A 21,492-nucleotide genomic window follows, 5' to 3' on the forward strand; every position below is an offset into this window, starting at 1 on the left:
GGTGGACTTTTTAGGCATAGATGCATGCTGGATAGCGGTCTATGTACTTTGTCGTAATGCCTAATTAAATCTCACTATACTCATCATAATATGTATGTGCATGGTCATGCCCTCTTTATTTGTCAATTGCCCAACTGTAATTTGTTCACCCAACATGTTGTTTATCTTATGGGAGAGACACCTCTAGTGAACTGTGGACCCCGGTCCAATTCTCTATACTGAAATACAATCTACTGCAATACTTGTTTTACTGTTTTCTGCAAACAATCATCTTCCACACAATACGGTTAATCCTTTGTTACAGCAAGCCGGTGAGATTGACAACCTCACTGTTTCGTTGGGGCAAAGTACTTTGGTTGTGTTGTGCAGGTTCCACGTTGGCGCCGGAATCTCTGGTGTTGCGCCGCACTACATCCCGCCGCCATCAACCTTCAACGTGCTTCTTGACTCCTACTGGTTTGATTAAACCTTGGTTTCTTACTGAGGGAAACTTGCCGCTGTGCGCATCACACCTTCCTCTTGGGGTTCCCAACGGACGTGTCAACTACACGCATCAGCCGGCCACCCCCTCCCAAGGGAAGGTGGGAATCCCACCTCTAGTGCGAGTCCTAGCTTGGGTAGGTTTCATGTCATATGGAAGGTTTTGGTTTGGGGTCTTATTCGAAGACTTGTAGACCAACTCTTGGGTGTTCCACCTATATAATGAGGGCCAACGGGAGGGGGCCGGCCACCCCAACACCACAAGGTGGCCGCACCCCTCAAGTGGTCGGCGCCCCCCTCTCCCCAAACCCTAGCCGCCCCACTCCTCCTTCTTCCCCGCACGCTTAGCGAAGCTCCGCCGGGATTCTCCACCACCACCGACACCACGCCGTCGTGCTGCCGGATTCAAGAGTAGACTACTACTTCTGCTGCTCGCTGGAACGGGGAGGTGAACGTCGACTTCATCAACACCGAACGTGTGACCGAGTACGGAGGTGCTGCCCGTTCGTGGCGCCGTGATCAAGATCTTCTACGCGCTTTTGCAAGCGGCAAGTGAACGTCTACCGCAGCAACAAGAGCCTCATCTTGTAGGCTTTGGAAATCTTCAAGGGTGAGTCTCGATCATCCCCTCGTTGCTACTGTCTTCTAGATTACATCTTGGCTTGGATTGCGTGTTCGCGATAGGAAATTTTTTGTTTTCTATGCAACGAATCCCTACAGCTACCATCCATCCATGGCCGACCACATGAATTGGGAGCACGCTGTTCACATGTGCCGCCAGCTCCACCCGGAGGAGGAGGAAGACGAGGTAGCCGCCGTCGGCGTTGAGGCGCAGCAGCTGGACCTGGAGGTGGTGGCGGCGGAGGTCGTGGAGGCGGAGGCGGAGGCGGCGGAGCGCGCGGAAGGGCGTCTCGCGGCGACCAGGGCGGAGATCGCCAACGCCATGGCCGAGCTCGCCGACGCCAGGGCCGAGCTCGCGGAGGCGCGGGCGGCCATCGCGGCCCCTCCGGCCGACGCCGTCATCCACGACATCGCGGACGACGACGTCCCCGTGCCCATGCGCTTCGAGTGCGCCGGTGACCAGCTGGTTCTGCTCGCGTCCTTCGAGTCCCCGGGCCGGGGACGCCCAGCCGCCGAGGCTTGGGCGGCGGAGGAGGAAGCCCACGGCTATGCGATGGCCATGGCCGGGGGTTAATGTGCTCCGACCTGGACTCGCTCCAGCGTAGGGGCCCTTCTCCCGCGCAGGTCGAGCAGGAGAACCGGGAGCCGGAGGTCGCCATCGCCGCCGGGGACGAAGCCGTGGCGGCGGCTAGGGCAGGGCCCGCCGCCGCCGACGTGGCGGCGATCCGTGCGGCGGTCCAGCGGAGGAGGACGCGGCGGCGGCGGCGGTCCAGGCGGCAGCGGAGGAGGAGGCCCGGCGGCGGCGGCGGTCCGTGCGGCGGCAGAGGGAGAAGGAGGCCCGGGCGACGGCGAAGGCGGCGGCTACCAAGGTGGCCGTTGCGACGGTGACGGCCCTGTGGGACAGCTCCCTGGCCGAGGCCCTCGAACGCCGCAGGCGGCAGGACGAGCAGTCCGTTCGCCGGCGTGCGCGGTGCGCGGAGTGCAAGAAGCGCTCCCGCTTCGACGACGGCGCCGGCCCATCCGGCGGCCAGTAGTAGGGCGCGCGACTGCGAGTAACCGAGGCAGGTGTAGGCCCCGCGACGGCGAGTAGGTACGGCCGTTGTAGTTTTAGGTTAACTCGACTAACCATCTCTGTAAAGATGGTCCTTTTGGCCAATCAATAGTAATGAAAAAAAAATTTGCTTACCTAGTCACTGCCGACCGGGCCCGGATGTACCCAACGCGGATATTTTCCGCGACCGCCGAGCGTCCGCGGAGACGCAAACCTGGCCCAAATCCTGGCGCATATTTGGGCCAGGTTTGCGTCTCCGCGGACGACCCGGTCACTTTGCGTCGCCCCGCTGGAACAGGCCCCAGACGCATTTCCGGTCACGGCGGACGAAAACGGTCGCTCAGCGACCGCCGTTTGCGTCGCACCGCTGGAGATGTCCTTAGAGCATCTCCACTCGTCCCCCCGACGAGGCCCCCGAGCGACGTTTTTTCCATCCGGACGGCGAAATTCGGCCCAGTCGCGCCCCCGGTTCCTCGTTTTCGTCCGGATTTGGCCCTTAATCCATCCGGCGAGCCCACGCCACCCCCGGCCCCCCGGGGAGCGCTCGGGGACTCCGGACGAAAGATTTTGGCGCGAAACGGCGTGTGGACCCGCGTAGTCGGCGACTGGAAAACCAAATCCTGTCGATTTTCCCTCCAATTTGCTTGCATATCCCCATTCCCTCCAATTTGCTTGCATATCCCCATTCTCTCCCGCCGAAATCCCCCAATCTCCTCGTCTTCCAGCTCCAGTTCCTAGCGGTGTCTTCTCGTCCACCACCACTCTCCTCCTCGTCTTCTCGTCCACCACAATGCCGCCGAAGGCGCCGGCGAGGAAGATGCGGGCGAAGAAGACGAAGCCGCCGGGCATGTCGAACGCCGAGTGGGCGGCGGACGAGAAACGGCGTGAGGTGGAAACAAGCGCCAGGGCGGAGAGGGTGAAAAGAGCCGCCGCCAAGAGGTCGGCGGAGGCGGCCCAGGACGAACAAGCGAGGCTGATCAGCATGGCCTATAGCGGCGGCATGTTCCCCGGCCAATGGCCGACGCAAGGTACAACAAGTTCCCCGTCTTCCTTCTCGCCTTCGCTGTACTCGCCGTCGCCGACTGCCGTGTTCCAAGAGGGCGCCTACGTCCAACCGTCCAAGCCCACACCGTCGCCGCCCGAGCTTGACGTCGGCGGCGGCGGCCTGTTCGAGGGCACCTCGCCGGCCCTGCGACGAGGGCCGCTCACGTTCGGTGCGATGGCGGCGCCGAACGAAGAGGAGATCCACGAGATGATCACCTCCGGCTCCACCGCCGCCGCGAGCCCGGGGTTCTTCATGACCGCCGCCGCCGCGTGCCCGGGGTTCTTCACGCAAGAGGAGACGAGGGCGACGGCAGGCTGTGGCGGCGCGCAACGAGCATCGGGAGGATGTTGCCGACGGAAGCCAAGCCGTCGAAGAAGAAGGCGAGGAAGAAGAAGAGCCAAGCGAAGCCGCCGCCAACCTGTCGAAGGGGAAGAAGAAGAGGAAGAAGGACTCGCCGCCTGCCGAACCGCGTATCAAATGGACGCCAAAGGAAGAGGAGTGCCTCGCCGAAGCTTGGATGACCGTGTCCACGAACGGCATAATCGGGGCCAATCAGTCGTTCGACACATACTGGTTTCGAGTGAGGCAGGCGTACGAGGAACGCAAGCTCGTCGATCCCTACTTCAACAAGACGAACATGAACGTGTACCGGGGAGACAAGGCGATGGCCACCCATTGGGGGATCATGCGAGACGGCGTGCGACAAATGGCACGGCGTACGGGAGGAGATCGACAAACGGCCGATCAGCGGCCACGACTTGGAGCAAAGGGTATGCTCCGCCGGCCCTACACCACCGAGGTACATCGTCGTTAGCTGACCCGTATCGCCGTGCTCTTTTTCCCAGTGCGCCGAGCTTTAGACATGTACACGGACGACACCGGCCTGCAGTTCAAGTTCCTCAACGTCTACGCCCGCCTCGCGAAGGGCGTGAAGGGGACGGTCGGTCGCACGTCCCTCGCGGACCGCCAGACCGCGCCGTACAACCCCGACGCTCCGCCGGCTTGCGCGGCGGAAGGGCACCCTGAGCTCGGCCAGAAGAAGCAGAAAGAGCTCAAACGGACGGACAATCCCGCCGACAGGATGCAGGCGTCGATCGACAAGTGCTGGGCCGACTTGAGATCGCACGCCGACGGGAGGAACGACAAGTTCGACGGCAGGTGGCGGGAGATGCTCGCCAACCAAGGCGCCCGGATCGCCTGTCGAAGACGACGGTGGCGGCGAAGAAGAGGAACAGACTTGGCGTTCCTCATGGGCGGCGGCGACATGGAGCGATGGACGAGGAGACGAGGAATTGGTACCGGGGCCACCGCAACGACATCCTCCGAGCCACTACGTCGTCTCCGCCGGCTCCTACCTCGTCTACCTCACCATCTACCTCGTCGATTGCGGCCGCTTCGACGTCCACCGCCGCTGCTTCATCGCCGCCCGCCGCAGCCGCCGGCCACGGCGTGTGAGGAAGCGGTCCGTCGGACACCGCCGTGCCGGCCGGGGATCGCGACGAGCTTTGTCTCCGTGTAATTTCCCTCCGATCGCCGATCTGTGGCTGATCCTTTTGCTCCTTTTGCCGATTAACTGGCCGTACTTGTAGCGCGGGACGGCGATTTGTTTGAATTTAAACTCTATCCGCCGAACTCCGGGTGGACGACTGGAAATATGGTACTCCCCACGCCTTAATTTCGTCCAATCCGGCGGTAGTTTCGTCCGGATTTGGGCGTGGGGAGCGCCAACGAGTGGGGATGCTCTTACGGCCCTCACGGCTCAGGCCGCAAGTGGGACACGACGCGGGGCCCAGCATATTTCCTGCATGTGCCCGCACCTAATCAGTGGGGTGCCTGCGGCAGCCTGCATGGTTCTCGCGTGTGTACGCGGAGACCGCTTCTACCGCATCTAATCAATCGGTTTGCTAATCAATCTTGCAGACCACATAGCATTCTCTCCCGCCGCACGGGGTGCGGCGATGCTTCTTGTCGCCGTCGGCGGAGCGCGGGCGCTCTCGCGAGGGGGAGCAGAGCGCAGCTGTCCCAGTCATCTCTTGCCGCCGGCTCGGTCGTCCACACCCCCGCGGCGGAAGCTGGACTCGGACCCAAGACCCCCGCCGGCGGAGGCCGCGGAACCGTGTTTTGGCTTGCGCTCGCCGCCCTTGATCTAGACCTGGCCTATGCAGGTGACCTTGGGATAGTGTTGCAGTTTTTATTTTTGCCCCAATTTTTTTATTATTTATCATTTCTTCCTCCTGTAGTTTGGTCTTCAAAAATACATACACAAAATATATGTCCATAAAAAGAAGCTTTGATGTAGTAACGCGTGTCTGCTGGTGTAGAAGTTTGGTGATAAGTCCTGGTGTAGAAGTTTGGTGATAAGTCCAAAAGGAAGCTTCGGTGGCTTTTGTTCTAGTACTTTCTTTCATTTAGAATTCTGCCCCTCTGTTGAGTTTTGTTGGGTCCATCTCTGAATGTTTCGGTTTGTAATCTGTTCTAGAGACTTCTTTGGTTGGATTGTGGTTGTGGCAATGGGTTTTACCCCATGGAGGGTGTTTCGACATCAAGCACTCGCAGCGGGTTTCCCATTGATGCACCAGTTCACTATCCCCATTTGCTTTCCTTTCTCCTTCTAATTGTTGTCTGTATATAAGTCAAGAATCTTGTATTTCCGTTGAGCATTTAATGGAAAGGGGGGTCTGGCCCGGTTGGAAAAACAAATTAAATTACAAAAAATTACACACCATTCTTTGGCAGATGACATGAATGTTCCAGTCACATTCCTAGCACTGGACAACATCTTCAGATGAGGCATTGATGCCAGATTGCCCTATCTTTTTCAACGTCCAGGGATTCTCTAGGCAGACTTCATAATTCTTTTGTCTCTGATAGGCAGGGGAATCGGCTTTTGAGCTATATGAGGATGTTCCGATCCTTTGTACACCTTGAGGTGGGTAAATAGTCTTCTCCCCAGCTGCAAAATGTTCCAATGGTTCAGAAAAATACAAAACAGGTGAATTTGCTGGAAGTGAGTTCAAACTATGTGTGTTACGAGCATAGAGTAGACAGAGTTCAGAAAGCAAAGATAGGAGTTTCATCCAGTAATTTGCGTAGACATGGTATTTGTAAAGTTATGTACCAACGAAAAAACAGCCGACAAGGTCTATTAGAATATTATCTGCATTTCTAAATGTTGTCCAGCAGCAATATTCCTATGAACAGTAATAACGGGAAGTTTCATGTTGAAGATCCTGATGCAGGGTCATATGCACAAGCATGGACCAAGGCCATCTCCTTTATATAGCTCATACTCGACCATCATGATTCTAAGAAATACTCACATGACTGCAGAATGAGCAAACATGAATGCAACTCTGGGACAATAAAATCACCTGACGCAACCAACTAGATTAAGAGCTAACAGCTGCTAAAAGATGATTTCTTACCCTGCCCTTAGGAAGCATGCCACGCACTGCATGCTCGATAATTCTCTCCGGAATCCTTTTCTGAAGCTGGTCAAAAGTTTCTTCTTTCATTCCACCAGGCCGTCCAGAGTGCCTTTTATAGAGCTTTTGTGACCGCTTTTTACCAGAAACAGCTACCTTCTCTGCATTGACCTATGTAAACATAGAGTTCAGTGTGGAAGCTCAAAGAGCACAATGCTTACCGTATATGATTGACTCTTCAGTGATGCAGCGGTGAAGACATAAAAGTATATAATCTGGGTTTCAAGAACCAAAATGGCTTCGGTGCTTACTTTTAGTACTATGAAGTTTTTTTTTGTTTGGGGGAAATGTGAGGGGAGTATCCTAATGTATTAAGACCGCACGAAAAATACATACCACAATAACAAAAGCCCCCATGTCCACACTTGGAGTGTATGTGGGTTCATTTTTCCCTCTCATATGCACTGCAATGGCAGAAGCCATCCTGCCAAGAATCTTGTCCTCTGCATCAACAACATACCACGTCTTCTCGGTAGTTACATGATCTGCAGCCTTAGGGTACCATGTAGTGTTCCATATGTCCTGCGGATAAATTACTTGGTCAGATTACTATACAGCAAAGGTTACACACACAAGAAAAGAACAAGCTATGGTGGCAGCACAGCATTGGAACGTAAGTAAGATAATCATACTGAGTTTTTTTTCGAGAATATCATACTGAGCTTTTATAATGAGCCGGAGCATGAGTAACATAGGTGAACGCCACGAACCAAAACAACATTTGCTTAACAGATGCAGTAAGAACAAAACAATTTTCACTATATTGGTCGTGTTCTTGTTTGCATTTAGTCAACAGCCACTCCATGTTTGTCAATTTCATTTCGGAATCTTCGGTGACCACAAACTATAAGAACCTAATTTCAGCAGTTTATTTATCGTCATGTATACCATATAATCATTGTACATCGACAGAGATTTTCCATGCAAAGAGTGGACTTAATCAAGATAGACTATGAGGATGCAGTGAGTCAATGAAACTGAAAGAAGTCATCTGAGTCTGAGAGTTGTCGAAACGAATGGAGAACTACGCCCAAGAAATAAACTACTCCGTACAGTCCTACAGCAGGTAAATCCGAGACTGCGGTAAACTTCCTAGTTTGCGTGCACTGCCCAATTTCTAGCAGCATTGAACTGCAGGAAATAGGGAGAAAGTGATACAGAAATGGGGTTCTTACGGGGCCGCAGAGCTCGTCGCCCTCGAACATGAAGCGCTGCTCGCGTGGGACGAGCGCGGCGAGCGGCTGCCGCTTCTGCTTGTCGCTCTGCTCGCACCGCACCGTGAGGCCTGCAGGGACGGCGCGGCGGGGCGCGGGCCTCGCCGCGCGGCGTTGGCGCCTGTCGCCGGAGAAGGCGGAGGAGAGGAGCGCCGAGGCGGAGATGGCCGTAGCCATTGCAGCGGCGGCGTGAGCAGGAGGGGACGGCGGTGGATGGCCTCAGGTCGGTTTGGGTTCACTGAGAAGCCACTGGCATTTCGTTTCAGGGAGGCGAGGTTGTGTGAGTCGAGCGGATAAGAAAGGGATATAGGAGACGAGAGGGAAGAGAAGAGGAAGGAGAAGAAGATGGGCTTTGTTTATGGGCCCCTTGGGATATCTTAGTTGGCCCGTAGGGTACCTTACCTTCATTTTGTTGTACAAAACATCAGAAACGCTAAATCCGTTAAATCTTATGTCTGAGACTGCGATCAATGTGACACCAACGCACGTGAAGAAATTTAACACCCGCAGCAAAACATAGGCATTATTTATTTATTTATTTATTGGATGTGACTATTTCTCGATCGATTGAGAAATAACTTTGTTCTAAGTCAGATAATGTCATCAAAATTTAGTTGCAGTTGTAACTCATAACTATAACAAATTACGATGCAAATCGAATGGTGTAAGATTTAGTTACTAGCAAATCCCTTATTTATTTACTAATTATTAATAATAATGAAGCTCAGCCGTTCCAAGGAGCTGCGTGAAAAAAAAATCCACTAGTCACCAGAAAAAATCTAAATCCCCTATTGTCGCTAAAAGAAACTGAATTCCCTATAAAAGACTAAAAAAGAAAATTATAATCTTACTAAGAAGTAAAAATTACAAAAATAATTGGTGTACTTTGCAGTCCCATGCCCTATGGCTAGCAAGAAGTTATATATACCATGATTGGAACTTAGAACCGAGGGCAATAAGGAATACATTCCAATTCACATCTAATAGGACTATTTACGCCCAAATTCCCTACAGCGTAAACAAGCGTAAATAAGTTTACTATATTGACAAGATTGCACCAGATAAGTAGAGTATTTACAGCTAATGTTTCATACTTGTAAAACTGAAGCAGAATGTTGTTCCTTTCACCCAAACACAACATGATTTTTACAGGTAATATCAACAAACATAAAAGCAACTGCTTAGCGTCTATATCACAGGTGAAAGTCCGTATACAACAAGTCATGACGTTCCTTGAGGGAAGAGTCAAAAGAATAATTTACAACAAAATTGTGGATCAAGATAGAGGGAAGGTACATAAATCAACGGTTAGTTGACGATCAGTAAATGATCGTGAAAAAGATCAAGCGGCGGAAGAATCTGAATTCGTCTGTGCAAGAGGTTTTACTTTCCTTGTGTGACCGAGACTGTTAACAAGATCCCTTCGCGTGCAAACAGGAAACATGTTCATTCCTGGCATGTTTAGACGCCATAGTACATATGGAAAACTGAGTTGGTCCCGAGATGTGAAGCGAACAACTTCATTGAACCAAGCACACATGAAATGATTTGTCAATGGGGTCAGCTCTCTCACAATGATGGAAGCTTCGGCTAAAGCTGAAACAATAAAAACTTGATCAAACATTCATACCAACCACAGCCATGTTTGGGACAGCATCCCACACACACAGTGTAACTTCCACTATAGAAAAATGAAACATGAGCATACCCAAGGTAAAGTTTCTTTCCATTAGGAAAAAAAAAACACAAAATCAAACACTAACCTTTTAATCCATGTAGTCTTTTATCATCTGGCATTCCGTCTCGACGATACTGAGTTAACTGAACCTCTACTTCTTCAGGAGTAGCCTTGTGCTTTTGAACAATCGCTTTCCCCTCATCATAGACGTTGCTCCGTGCTCCATGTTCAGAAATAGCAAAGGTAGAGTTCGTTCTCCAAAGAAGCGCTTCAAGCACTCCTATGGGATCTCTTCTGAATTGGTATTTAGAGTCAACCCATATAGAGTACCTTGCTTCTGGGAAAAGTCGGTGAGTCAACATCTGCAAAAATCATTATATGCAATTTTACTACCAGAAATGTACACGGTTATGGAATTCTACACATAAATGTAAGGCAAGAAAATCAGCAGATCTAACTTCTATGCCAATCTCTTTTTCAGGGGAGTGTCTTTGAAATAATTACACAGAATAATACATCATCAAATAACACAAATAACAAACACGGCTTACAGAAATAGACTGCTCATGGGTCAAAATCCCATACGTTCCTAGATTTTCAAAATAAGGAAGCTAGCATAGTTGACTATGTCATCTTTAGATTTTACCTTTGGTATCTTTCCATTTAACCGCTGGTCCACAAAGGGGAGATTCTTGACAATAATGATACGCCACCTTCCTATCATTCCATTGTCACCAGTTACTTTTCCTTCAGCCTCTTGAGTTGATAATGTGACCTCATCCCAGAAAGCCACATAGCAGACCTGTTTTATCATAAGTCCATCCATCCAGAATCCACTGAGTCGTCGAATGTGATGTTTTACATAGAGATTGCATTACTGAGAGTCTTGAATGCTCAAATACCTTTCCAATGGAAGAATTGACCATTCCAATAGGTTGATACAGATCATCCCCACCACCGAATGCGCAGGTTGACACAACAACTTTACAAGCTCTCATGTATCTGGTGTCTTCATCGGAAATTCTGAAACCACCATTGTCACTGTAGAAACCGCAGTGCACATTGACAGTCTCATTCACCTGGAGAAGTAACGGAAACACAGTAAGCAGATGTACAAAAGCATAGTTTCATGAGGCAGAGAAGTGCATGTTAGTCAGCATTCGAACCTTGAAGCTGTCTTCTCTTTCAGCAAGTGTCTGAAACCCTGTAAACAAATTGAACCTGGTAGCTTCAGCGTGCTGCAGTAAATACGTGGAGTTTGCCTCAGGGTGGTATGAGTCATAGTCGTCGTCATCAGATTTGTATATGATCCTCTTGACCACAGCGTCAAGTCCCGAGCCGCCATGAAATACCAGATTCTCTATACTTTTCGGGCTAAGGAACTTCAAGCAAGCTGTCAATATCAAGAAGGAAACCAGTAATAATGTCATTACTTGGTCCATAAGCCAATAATAGTCACTGAGCAAAACAATTTGGAACGGTGTGTGATCCCTGATCTGATAGATCAACCTAATCTTGGGCGTCGGATTTGACTAATCAAGTACCAAATATTTGGCATGTAAGAAAATAAGAAGACCTTACTCATAATCCTATTAGTTACATGGCTAGTTCAAATCTCCATTTGCCATGAAATACATCTAATGATTTGTGAAAGTAAGCAGCAAGGACACCACCATTGTCTCACCAAATTATGCAATACAAAACTCGCATTACCGTCCGACTCCTACAGTACGATTTCCCGAATCCGGGGCAACCCTGATTCGGAGTTGGGAACTAGAGGAGCATGGGCATGGGGAATTTGGGGACGGCCAACGCGTAGATCGAAACAGGGTAGGGGGACTCACGCTCGCGCACGCCATGGACGAGGCGCGTGGTCGGGTCGAGGCGGCCAAGGCTGGATACTGGCGGGGCGGGGCTCGGAGAGGCGCGGAGCCGCGAGGCCTCGAAGAGGAGCAGCGCGACGGCCGGGAGGAGCAGGAGGATAGGCCACCAGCGCGCGAGAAGCCGCAGGGCGCGCTGCCCCAGGCTGCGGACCACCTTCCTCCGACCGGCGCGGGCACGCCGGGGCGCCGCGGCAGCGTCGTCGTCAGATACTGTGATGGAGATGCTCCGGATCGTCGACGACGGCATCGGAGGTAGCAGTGGTGGCGAAGTGGTGGCGGTGGTGGGTTTGCCATTTACTGGGTGGGTGGGCTTGGACGGAAGGTATGGGCTGGGTAGGTGTTGTACCTTGTGCCTAGCCTAGGCCCTGGATCCAGCTATGACCACCGACGCTACATCCTTTCGATGATCTCGAGGGAATGAATGAGGGATACCAAAATAAAACGATTTTTTAAAATTTTCATCAATTTTATACGGGACTAGATCCAAGTCGACTGAGAATTAATAATTCTTAGTTGACCGATCTAAGCACGTTGATTTCTAACGACCTTAGCTAAGGGTATCTCTAATAAGGCTAGTCGGACGCTCAGCGACGGTTTGCGACCGAACAGTTGAAAAATATGTTGCACCGTGAAGACGTGAAGCGGCATGGAGTGAATGAGGGGTACCAAAATAAATCGATTTTTTTCTAAATAATAGTACATTTTTTCATTAATTTATAAATAATACGCGATTTTAGAAATTTCTAAACCTAGCACTCGGTCGGCCAGCTGCCGGTCGACCGCCTGGTGCTGACCAACTATGAGGCTTGGACAATAATCACAAAGCGTACATAATCTGCATGAACAGCATCAAAATAGGCAGCTTGGTTGACAGCTGGCCAGACGATCGGCAGCCCTCTGACCGACTGAGCTCTAGATTCAAAAAAATTTAAAATCACGTATTATTTGTAAAATTGATGAAAAAACATATTTTTTTAAAAAAAATAGCCCAAAATAAATCAAAAGTTTGGTTAAGTACTATTGAAACAACTCTTCCTAACAAGAGATTAGGTTATAGTTTTGTTAGCCTTTTGTTTGTTGGCCTCCAACTCAACAGAGATGGCATCGTTTACAATAAATGTTCTCCAGCCCTTTGTTCGACGATATTAGTGGTGGTGTCAGGGATTACAATTCTCTAGGTATGGGCCTTTAGGTCTTACTTCATCATATCAATTTTGAATCTTTCCTCATGGTTGCCTGAGGAGGATATCCTCGCAATATTTTTCCAACTGCTAAGTTCTCGATAATGGTGATTCATACTCTCGGCTCTCCGCGAAGTCGACCAGGTTGTTCGGTTATTTTTCCCTGACATACTGGTGTTAGTACTCTTGCCAATGTTGATTGACTGCTTTAATGAATGTGTGTGTGCACGTAGTCTTGACATTGTGGCTCAAATTAAAACTATGGAAACCTTTGTTGGTACTTTCATGTCTATGGTTTGGTATCTATTTCGGCTTCTTTCCGAGAAGTATAAAATTGTGTCATGGAAGAAAGAAGAATTTGAAGATCTTGATGATTGCTCGTTTCTTTTAGACTTTATTTTGTAAACATTGTAGTCAGCTTGTGTATCTCTACCACACAATATTTGTTACTATAAATATACGTGGTATTGATTGTTAGAAAAACTCTTCTATTATCTTACAAAAAGAACTCTTCTATCATTCATACCGTAGATATTTTGATACACTCTTATTCTCTCCTTTCTTTCCTGAAAGGACGAGATGTCGCCTAGAGGGGGGGTGAATAGGCGTTATAAAACTCTTACGGATTTGGGTTATAAGAATGTGAAATTAAACTAATGTTTATTTTATAAGCATCCTAAATATGTTAGGTTCAACTAAGTGCAACAACAACAACTAGAGCTAAGCAAGATAGGCACAAGATATATGTAGCACAAATGATAGCAAGATGTATGTACTTCAAGCACGATGGCTATCACAAGGAAGGCCAGCTCGGGTATAGAAATAACTGAGGCACGCGGAGACGAAGATGTATTCCCGTGTTCCCTTCCTTTGCAAAAGGTACGTTACGTTTGGAGGGGTGAAGGTCCCAAGAAGGATTCCCCAACGCCACGAAGGCTCACCCTATTATCTGAGCCTATCCCACGAAGGAATAGCCCTTTCCTTATGGCTAGTTTTTCCTCCACGCCGGAGATGTCAAGCTCCACAGCACTTCACAAGCTCCACGAAGGACAAGCCCGGACCCCTTCACAATCTTCCAAGAAGAGGTCACCGGGATACCAGCCAAGCCAACTAGGAGGTCACCCTCCAAGAGTAACAAGCGCACGGTCTCTCACTCGAACTAATCGTGATGGAGAGCTCAACACTATGCAATAATGCAAAGCAAGAACACTAGGGGTGTTCAAATCATTCACACTCAAATCTCACCAAAGCAACAAATACTAGGATGAGATTGGAGAAGAAGAACAAAGAGGAAACCAACAAATGACTAAAAGATCTAGATCCCAAGAGTTCCCCTCACTTAGAGAAGAAATGGATTGGTGGAGGTTGTAGATCTAGATCTCCTCTTTCAAATCCCCCAAGAATATGCAAGAATCATAGAAGGGAAGAGAAAGGAAGCAAGCTCAAGAGGTTCAACAATGGTGGTCAAAAACTTTCTCAAGAACCCTAGAAAAATGTTGGGGAAGAAGCCCCTTTTATAGCCAAACGAAATATGACCGTTTGGGGCAGATCTGGAAGATTTTCGTGCAGCCTGGCAGGATGGCCTGGCAAACCGGGCCAAATCCAGGCCAGGGACCGGACCGCCTGGTGGGAGAGCCGGTCAAACCGGGCCAGGGACCGGGCAGCCCTGAGAGCCCCCTGGAAAAAGTCCGGTTGGCACCGGTGTGGGAGCCGGTCCGTGCCGGACAAGCCAGTGAGACAGCCGGCGCCACCGAGCTAAACATGAAAACATGGTTTACAAAAATCATGATAACGTTTGCTTCCGCACTCCGATTTCAATGATCTTGGGCTTGTTGGAATCAGAACAACAAGCTCTACAACTTTATGCATAGAAACATCATTGTCCACCCACGGAGTAAAAACCACAAGATGAATGTTTTGACCTATCTATAAAATAGACACCGGTAAAACCTCCAAGCTTGAAAACGCAATAGAAGATGTATACGAATCCGGTTTTCGATGAATTTAGGCTTGTTGTAAAGCTCGCAACAAGATCAAGAAACTCAAACAGAGAAACACCAAGAAGCAACAAGATTTATGGAATGAAAAGCATGCAAAGGATTGAGCTTCTTAAGATGATGTGATCAAGTAACCCAGCTGAAAGCCCCTCTTGATAGTGCGGCTATGTATCCTATAACCCGGTCTCCCAACAATCACCTTGAGACCGGTAAAAGGGAAACCTAGCAAGGCCATACCTTTGTCTTGCGTATCCCGCTTGATCTTGATGATAACTCTTCAAGCTCCACTCAAACCGGAATGCCTCACTTGATCATTGTTGCTTCGTGAAGATTCACAAATGCTCTCCCATACACCATGATGGGAAAGGTCCATTGATGCACATCTTCACATGTCCATTATCACCAAATGGACGGCAAGCTTCAAGCATATGATCCTCTTGAGATGCTCAACTTGAACTCAACCTTGATGACGATCACCACTTGATGTCATCCTCTCATGGACTATATGAGATCTCACTTTTGATGCATGCCCATGGAAAGATACCTAACCCATATAGACAACACAGGCACATATATGATGGGTTAGTTCATCAAGCATAATTGACAAAGCTTACCATACCACATGACTTCACGTGGCACATTCTTCATGCTTCATATGCTGATCAAATTTGAATTTATTCTTCACTCTTTGTATTGGTCAACTTTATATCTTCTCATGCTCTATCATACTATCTTGAGGTGTATATAGAATTCTTCACTTGGAATCAAGCACTCAAGATCTTGATCATTCATTGCTTATCACATAAGCTAGAGCATGGCTAATATTGAGTTCTACATAAGAACTTCATCTTCATTTGTTCTTCTTGATCATATCACATATATATATATATATATATATATATATATATATATATATATATATAAAAATACTTCCTACTCCTGGGTGTAACTACACCCACGTCTCATATACTACCATACGGAAGTATATAACATACTTTATTAGTTTGAGTATCTTCGTACACTATATCTAAGATACTCCATACCAACTTTGGTGAAAAAAATTAAATACACCCATAGTTTGCACTATATATACAAAGTACATGCATATTTATACGTAAATAAATAGTGCACGTAAAAAATGTACATACTACCTACAAAGTAGTATATATACTACCAAAATATTCTTATATACTTCATACTACATGTATATACTCTTCGGCATGATAGATACTACCTACATTGTGTGAAACACACGTGGGAGTAACTACACCCGGGTGTACCATGAATATGTCCTATATATATCTTCAAATAGATGATCTTGATGCCAATACACAAGGTATATCTTTATCTTCATGGCATCCATATTTGAATCCAACACATGGAATACAAGTAGTACCCATGGAATATTCCTTCATATAAACTCAATGAAAACATTAGTCCATAGGGGTTTTCACTAATTGCCAAAACTACACATAGGGGTGCTTGCACGTAGTTGACGTATTGCAATGGCGCCAAAGTAGCTTCCTTGTGACGGTAAAGCACTCGTCCGTTGGGAACCCCAAGAGGAAGGTGTGATGCGTACAGCAGCAAGTTTTCCCTCAGTAAGAAACCAAGGTTTATCGAACCAGTAGGAGTCAAGAAGCACGTTGAAGGTTGATGGCGGCGAGATGTAGTGCGGCGCAACACCAGGGATTCCGGCGCCAACGTGGAACCTGCACAACACAACCAAAGTACTTTGCCCCAACGAAACAGTGAGGTTGTCAATCTCACCGGCTTGCTGTAACAAAGGATTAGATGTATAGTGTGGATGATGATTGTTTGCAGAAAACAGTAGAACAAGTATTGCAGTAGATTGTATTCGATTAAAAGAATGGACCGGGGTCCACAGTTCACTAGAGGTGTCTCTCCCATAAGATAAATAGCATGTTGGGTGAACAAATTACAGTTGGGCAATTGACAAACAGAGAGGGCATGACAATGCACATACATGATATGATGAGTATTGTGAGATTTAATTGGGCATTACGACAAAGTACATAGACCGCTATCCAGCATGCATCTATGCCTAAAAAGTCCACCTTCAGGTTATCATCCGAACCCCTTCCAGTATTAAGTTGCAAACAACAGACAATTGCATTAAGTATGGTGCGTAATGTAATCAATAACTACATCCTCGGACATAGCATCAATGTTTTATCCCTAGTGGCAACAGCACATCCACAACCTTAGAACTTTACATCTTTGTCCTGCATTTAATGGAGGCATGAACCCACTATCGAGCATAAATACTCCCTCTTGGAGTTAAGAGTAAAAACTTGGCCAGAGCCTCTACTAATAACGGAGAGCATGCAAGATCATAAACAACACATAGGTAATAGATTGATAATCAACATAACATAGTATTCTCTATCCATCGGATCCCAACAAACACAACATATAGCATTACAGATAGATGATCTTGATCATGTTAGGCAGCTCACAAGATCCGACAATGAAGCACATAAGAAGAAGACAACCATCTAGCTACTGCTATGGACCCATAGTCCAGGGGTGAACTACTCACTCATCACTTCGGAGGCGACCATGGCGGTGAAGAGTCCTCTGGGAGATGATTCCCCTCTCCAGCAGGGTGCCGGAGGCGATCTCCTGAATCCCCCGAGATGGGATTGGCGGCGGCGGCGTCTCTGGAAGGTTTTCCGTATCATGGCTCTCGGTACTGGGGGTTTCGCGACGAAGTCTTTAAGTAGGCGGAGGTGATAGGTCAGGGGGCCACACGAGGGCCCCACACAACAGGCCGGCGCGGCCAAGGGCCAGGCCGCGCCGCCCTGGTGTCTGGGCACCTCGTGGCCCCACTTCGTGACTCCTTCGGTCTTCTGGAAGCTTCGTGTGAAAATAGGCCCCTGGGCGTTGATTTCGTCCAATTCCGAGAATATTTCCTTACTAGGATTTCTGAAACCAAAAACAGAGAAAACAAAGAATCGGCTCTTCGGCATCTCGTTAATAGGTTAGTGCCGGAAAATGCATAAATATGACATAAAGTATGCATAAAACATGTAGATATCATCAATAATGTGGCATGGAACATAAGAAATTATCGATACGTCGGAGACGTATCAGCATCCCCAAGCTTAGTTTCTGCTCGTCCCGAGCAGGTAAACGATAACAAAGATAATTTCTGGAGTGACATGCCATCATAACCTTGATCATACTATTGTAAGCATATGTAATGAATGCAGCGATCCAAACAATGTAAATGACATGAGTAAACAAATGAATCATAAAGCAAAGACTTTTCATGAATAGTACTTCAAGACAAGCATCAATAAGTCTTGAATAAGAGTTAACTCATAAAGCAATAATTCATAGTAGAGGCATTGAAACAACACAAAGGAAGATTAAGTTTCAGCGGTTGCTTTCAACTTGTAACATGTATATCTCATGGATATTGTCAACATAGAGTAATATAACAAGTGCAATATGCAAGTATGTAGGAATCAATGCATAGTTCACACAAGTGTTTGCTTCTTGAGGTGGAGAGAGATAGGTGAACTGACTCAACATAAAAGTAAAAGAAAGGTCCTTCAAAGAGGAAAGCATCGATTGCTATATTTGTGCTAGAGCTTTGGTTTTGAAAACAAGAAACAATTTTGTCAACGGTAGTAATAAAGCATATGTGTTATGTAAATTATATCCTACAAGTTGCAAGCCTCATGCATAGTATACTAATAGTGCCCGCACCTTGTCCTAATTAGCTCGGATTACCTGGATTATCATCGCAATACACATGTTTTAACCAAGTGTCACAAAGGGGTACCTCTATGCCGCCTGTACAAAGGTCTAAGGAGAAAGCTCGCATTGGATTTCTCGCTTTTGATTATTCTCAACTTAGACATCCATACCGGGACAACATAGACAACAGATAATGGACTCCTCTTTTATGCATAAGCATTCAACAAATAATATTCTCACAAGAGATTGAGGATTGTTGTCCAAAACTGAAACTTCCACCATGGATCATGGCTTTAGTTAGCGGCCCAATGTTCTTCTCTAACATTATGCATGCTCTAACCATTCTAGCGGTAAATCTCCCTTACTTCAGACAAGACGGACATGCATAGCAACTCACATGATATTCAACAAAGAGTAGTTGATGGCGTCCCCAGGAACATGGTTATCGCACAACAAGCAACTTAATAAGAGATAAAGTACATAAGTACATATTCAATACCACAATAGTTTTTAGGCTATTTGTCCCATGAGCTATATATTGTAAAGGTGAAGAATGGAAATTTTAAAGGTAGCACTCAAGCAATTTACTTTGAAATGGCGGAGAAATACCATGTAGTAGGTAGGTATGGTGGACACAAATGGCATAGTGGTTGGCTCAAGTATTTTGGATGCATGAGAAGTATTCCCTCTCGATACAAGGTTTAGGCTAGCAAGGTTATTTGAAACAAACACAAGGATGAAGCGGTGCAGCAAAACTCACATAAAAGACATATTGTAAACATTATAAGACTCTACACCGTCTTCCTTGTTGTTCAAACTCAATACTAGAAATTATCTAGACCTTAGAGAGACCAATTATGCAAACCAAATTTTAGCATGCTCTATGTATTTCTTCATTAATAGGTGCAAAGTATATGATGCAAGAGCTTAAACATGAGCACAACAATTGCCAAGTATCACATTATCCAAGACATTATACCAATTACTACATGTAGCATTTTCTGTTTCCAACCATATAACAATTAACGAAGCAGTTTCAACCTTCGCCATGAACACTAAAAGTAAAGCTAAGAACACATGTGTTCATATGAACCAGCGGAGCGTGTCTCTCTCCCACACAAGGATGAACTTATTCAAACAAAAACAAAAACAAAAACAAACAGACGCTCCAAGTAAAGTACATAAGATGTGACCGAATAAAAATATAGTTTCACTAGAGGAACCTGATAGTGTTGTCGATGAAGAAGGGGATGCCTTGGGCATCCCCAAGCTTAGACGCTTGAGTCTTCTTGATATATGCAGGGGTGAACCACCGGGGCATCCCCAAGCTTAGAGCTTTCACTCTCCTTGATCATATTGTATCATTCTCCTCTCTTGATCCTTGAAAACTTCCTCCACACCAAACTCAAAACAACTCATTAGAGGGTTAGTGCACAATCAAAATTTACATGTTCAGAGGTGACACAATCATTCTTTACACTTCTGGACATTGCACAAAGCTACTGAAAGTCAATGGAATCAAAAAATCCATCAAGCATGGCAAAACAGGCAATGCGAAATAAAAGGCAGAATCTGTCAAAACAGAACAGTTCGTAAAGACGAATTTTATTGAGGCACCATACTTGCTCAAATGAAAATGCTTAAATTTAATGAAAGTTGCATACATATCTGAGGATCACTCACGTAAATTGGCATAATTTTCTGAGTTACCTACAGAGAATTAGGCCCAGATTCGTGACAGCAAAGAAATCTGTTTCTGCGCAGTAATCCAAATCTAGTATGAACCTTATTATCAACGACTTTACTTGGCACAAAAATGCACAAAACTAAGATAAGGAGAGGTTGCTACAGTAGTAACAACTTCCAAGACTCAAATATAAAATAAAAGAACTGTAGTAAAAACATGGGTTGTCTCCCATAAGCACTTTTCTTTAACGCCTTTCAGCTAGGCGCAGAAAGTGTGTATCAAGTATTATCGAAAGATGGTGTATCAACCTTACCTTGGGCTTTGCCCTTACCTTTCTTGTTCTTTTTCTTACCCTTTGATTTAGGGAATATATGTCTTCCCCCTGGTGTAGAGGTGAATTTCAGGGTGCCTTCTCCCGTATCTATGACTGCTCCCAATAGTTTCAGCAGGGATCTTCCAAGTGTGATTTGTCCTGTTCCTACACATTCAATAACAAGATAATCAATGGATATTGTTCTTCCAAGAATGGTTGTATGCACACCTGCGGCTATTCCCTTAGGGATTATAACAGAGTTATCAATAAGAGTTATTCCTTCTCCCCCTTCGACGAATCCCCAAAGTTTCAAAGATTCATGAATACTCTTAGGCATAAGGCAAAATTCAGACATAATATCACAATTGGCATGAAGAGTTTGATCACCGATAGCAATTTTAACAGTAGGATCCCATAATGAAGGTTCAGAGTTCACTAAAACTTGTTCAAGACGGTTACGAACATAGCGATAGTTGTCATTCAAGCGAGATGCACTTATCTCAAGAGTGTTTAATCTATTATAAATGTTAATAAGGGCTGAATCAAAGTTATTAGCTGAATCATGTGATGCAACCAATTTTTTTATGGCATTAAAAGCTTGATCCCTATTGCAATGAAGGAAATCTCCTCCCACTAAAGCATCCAAGGCATATCTATAGCGAATCATAAGACCAAAATAAAAGTTACTAAGGAGCAAACTTAGAGTCATTTGAGGTTCAGCTTTACGATAAGAAGTAAAAATTCTGGACCAAGCATCTTTAAAACTCTCCTCATCCCCTTGTTTAAAAGTGAAGACTAATTCTTCAGGTGAAGAAGTAACAAGTGCAGAACTAGTCATGGCAACAAAAGTAAAATGCAAGTAACTAAATAAAATGCAAGTAACTAATTTTTTTTGTGTTTTTGATATAGCAAACAAGATAGTAAATAAAGTAAAACTAGCAACTAATTTTTTTATGTTTTGATTTAGTGCAGCAAACAAAGTAGTAAATAAAATAATGCAAGACAAAAACAAAGTAAAGAGATTGCGATGTGGAGACTCCCCTTGCAGCGTGTCTTGATCTCCCCGGCAACGGCGCCAGAAAAAGAGCTGCTTGCACGTAGTTGACGTATTGCAACGGCGCCAAAGTA

The 21,492-nt window shown here is 46.6% G+C and overlaps 2 protein-coding genes across 2 annotated transcripts; both read right to left on the reverse strand.

Moving 5' to 3' along the window:
* Window positions 1-5,826: 5,826 nt before the first annotated feature.
* LOC127343856 (uncharacterized) lies at window positions 5,827-8,189 on the reverse strand. Its single transcript, XM_051370050.2, has 4 exons — window positions 7,858-8,189; window positions 7,019-7,204; window positions 6,623-6,793; window positions 5,827-6,150 (listed from the first exon to the last, which is right to left on the reverse strand). Exons 1-4 carry the CDS (start codon window positions 8,071-8,073, stop codon window positions 6,034-6,036), a joined length of 690 nt encoding a protein of 229 aa, XP_051226010.1. The 5' UTR covers window positions 8,074-8,189; the 3' UTR covers window positions 5,827-6,033.
* An 812-nt stretch (window positions 8,190-9,001) lies between these two features.
* Window positions 9,002-11,771, reverse strand: LOC127343855 (probable hexosyltransferase MUCI70). The gene is made up of 6 exons (XM_051370049.2): window positions 11,419-11,771; window positions 10,741-10,967; window positions 10,477-10,653; window positions 10,221-10,376; window positions 9,660-9,936; window positions 9,002-9,492 (listed from the first exon to the last, which is right to left on the reverse strand). Exons 1-6 carry the CDS (start codon window positions 11,702-11,704, stop codon window positions 9,239-9,241), a joined length of 1,377 nt encoding a protein of 458 aa, XP_051226009.1. The 5' UTR covers window positions 11,705-11,771; the 3' UTR covers window positions 9,002-9,238.
* Window positions 11,772-21,492: the final 9,721 nt, after the last annotated feature.

This window comes from Lolium perenne, chromosome 3 (genome assembly GCF_019359855.2).
Source record: "Lolium perenne isolate Kyuss_39 chromosome 3, Kyuss_2.0, whole genome shotgun sequence".
Lineage (NCBI taxonomy): Eukaryota > Viridiplantae > Streptophyta > Magnoliopsida > Poales > Poaceae > Lolium > Lolium perenne.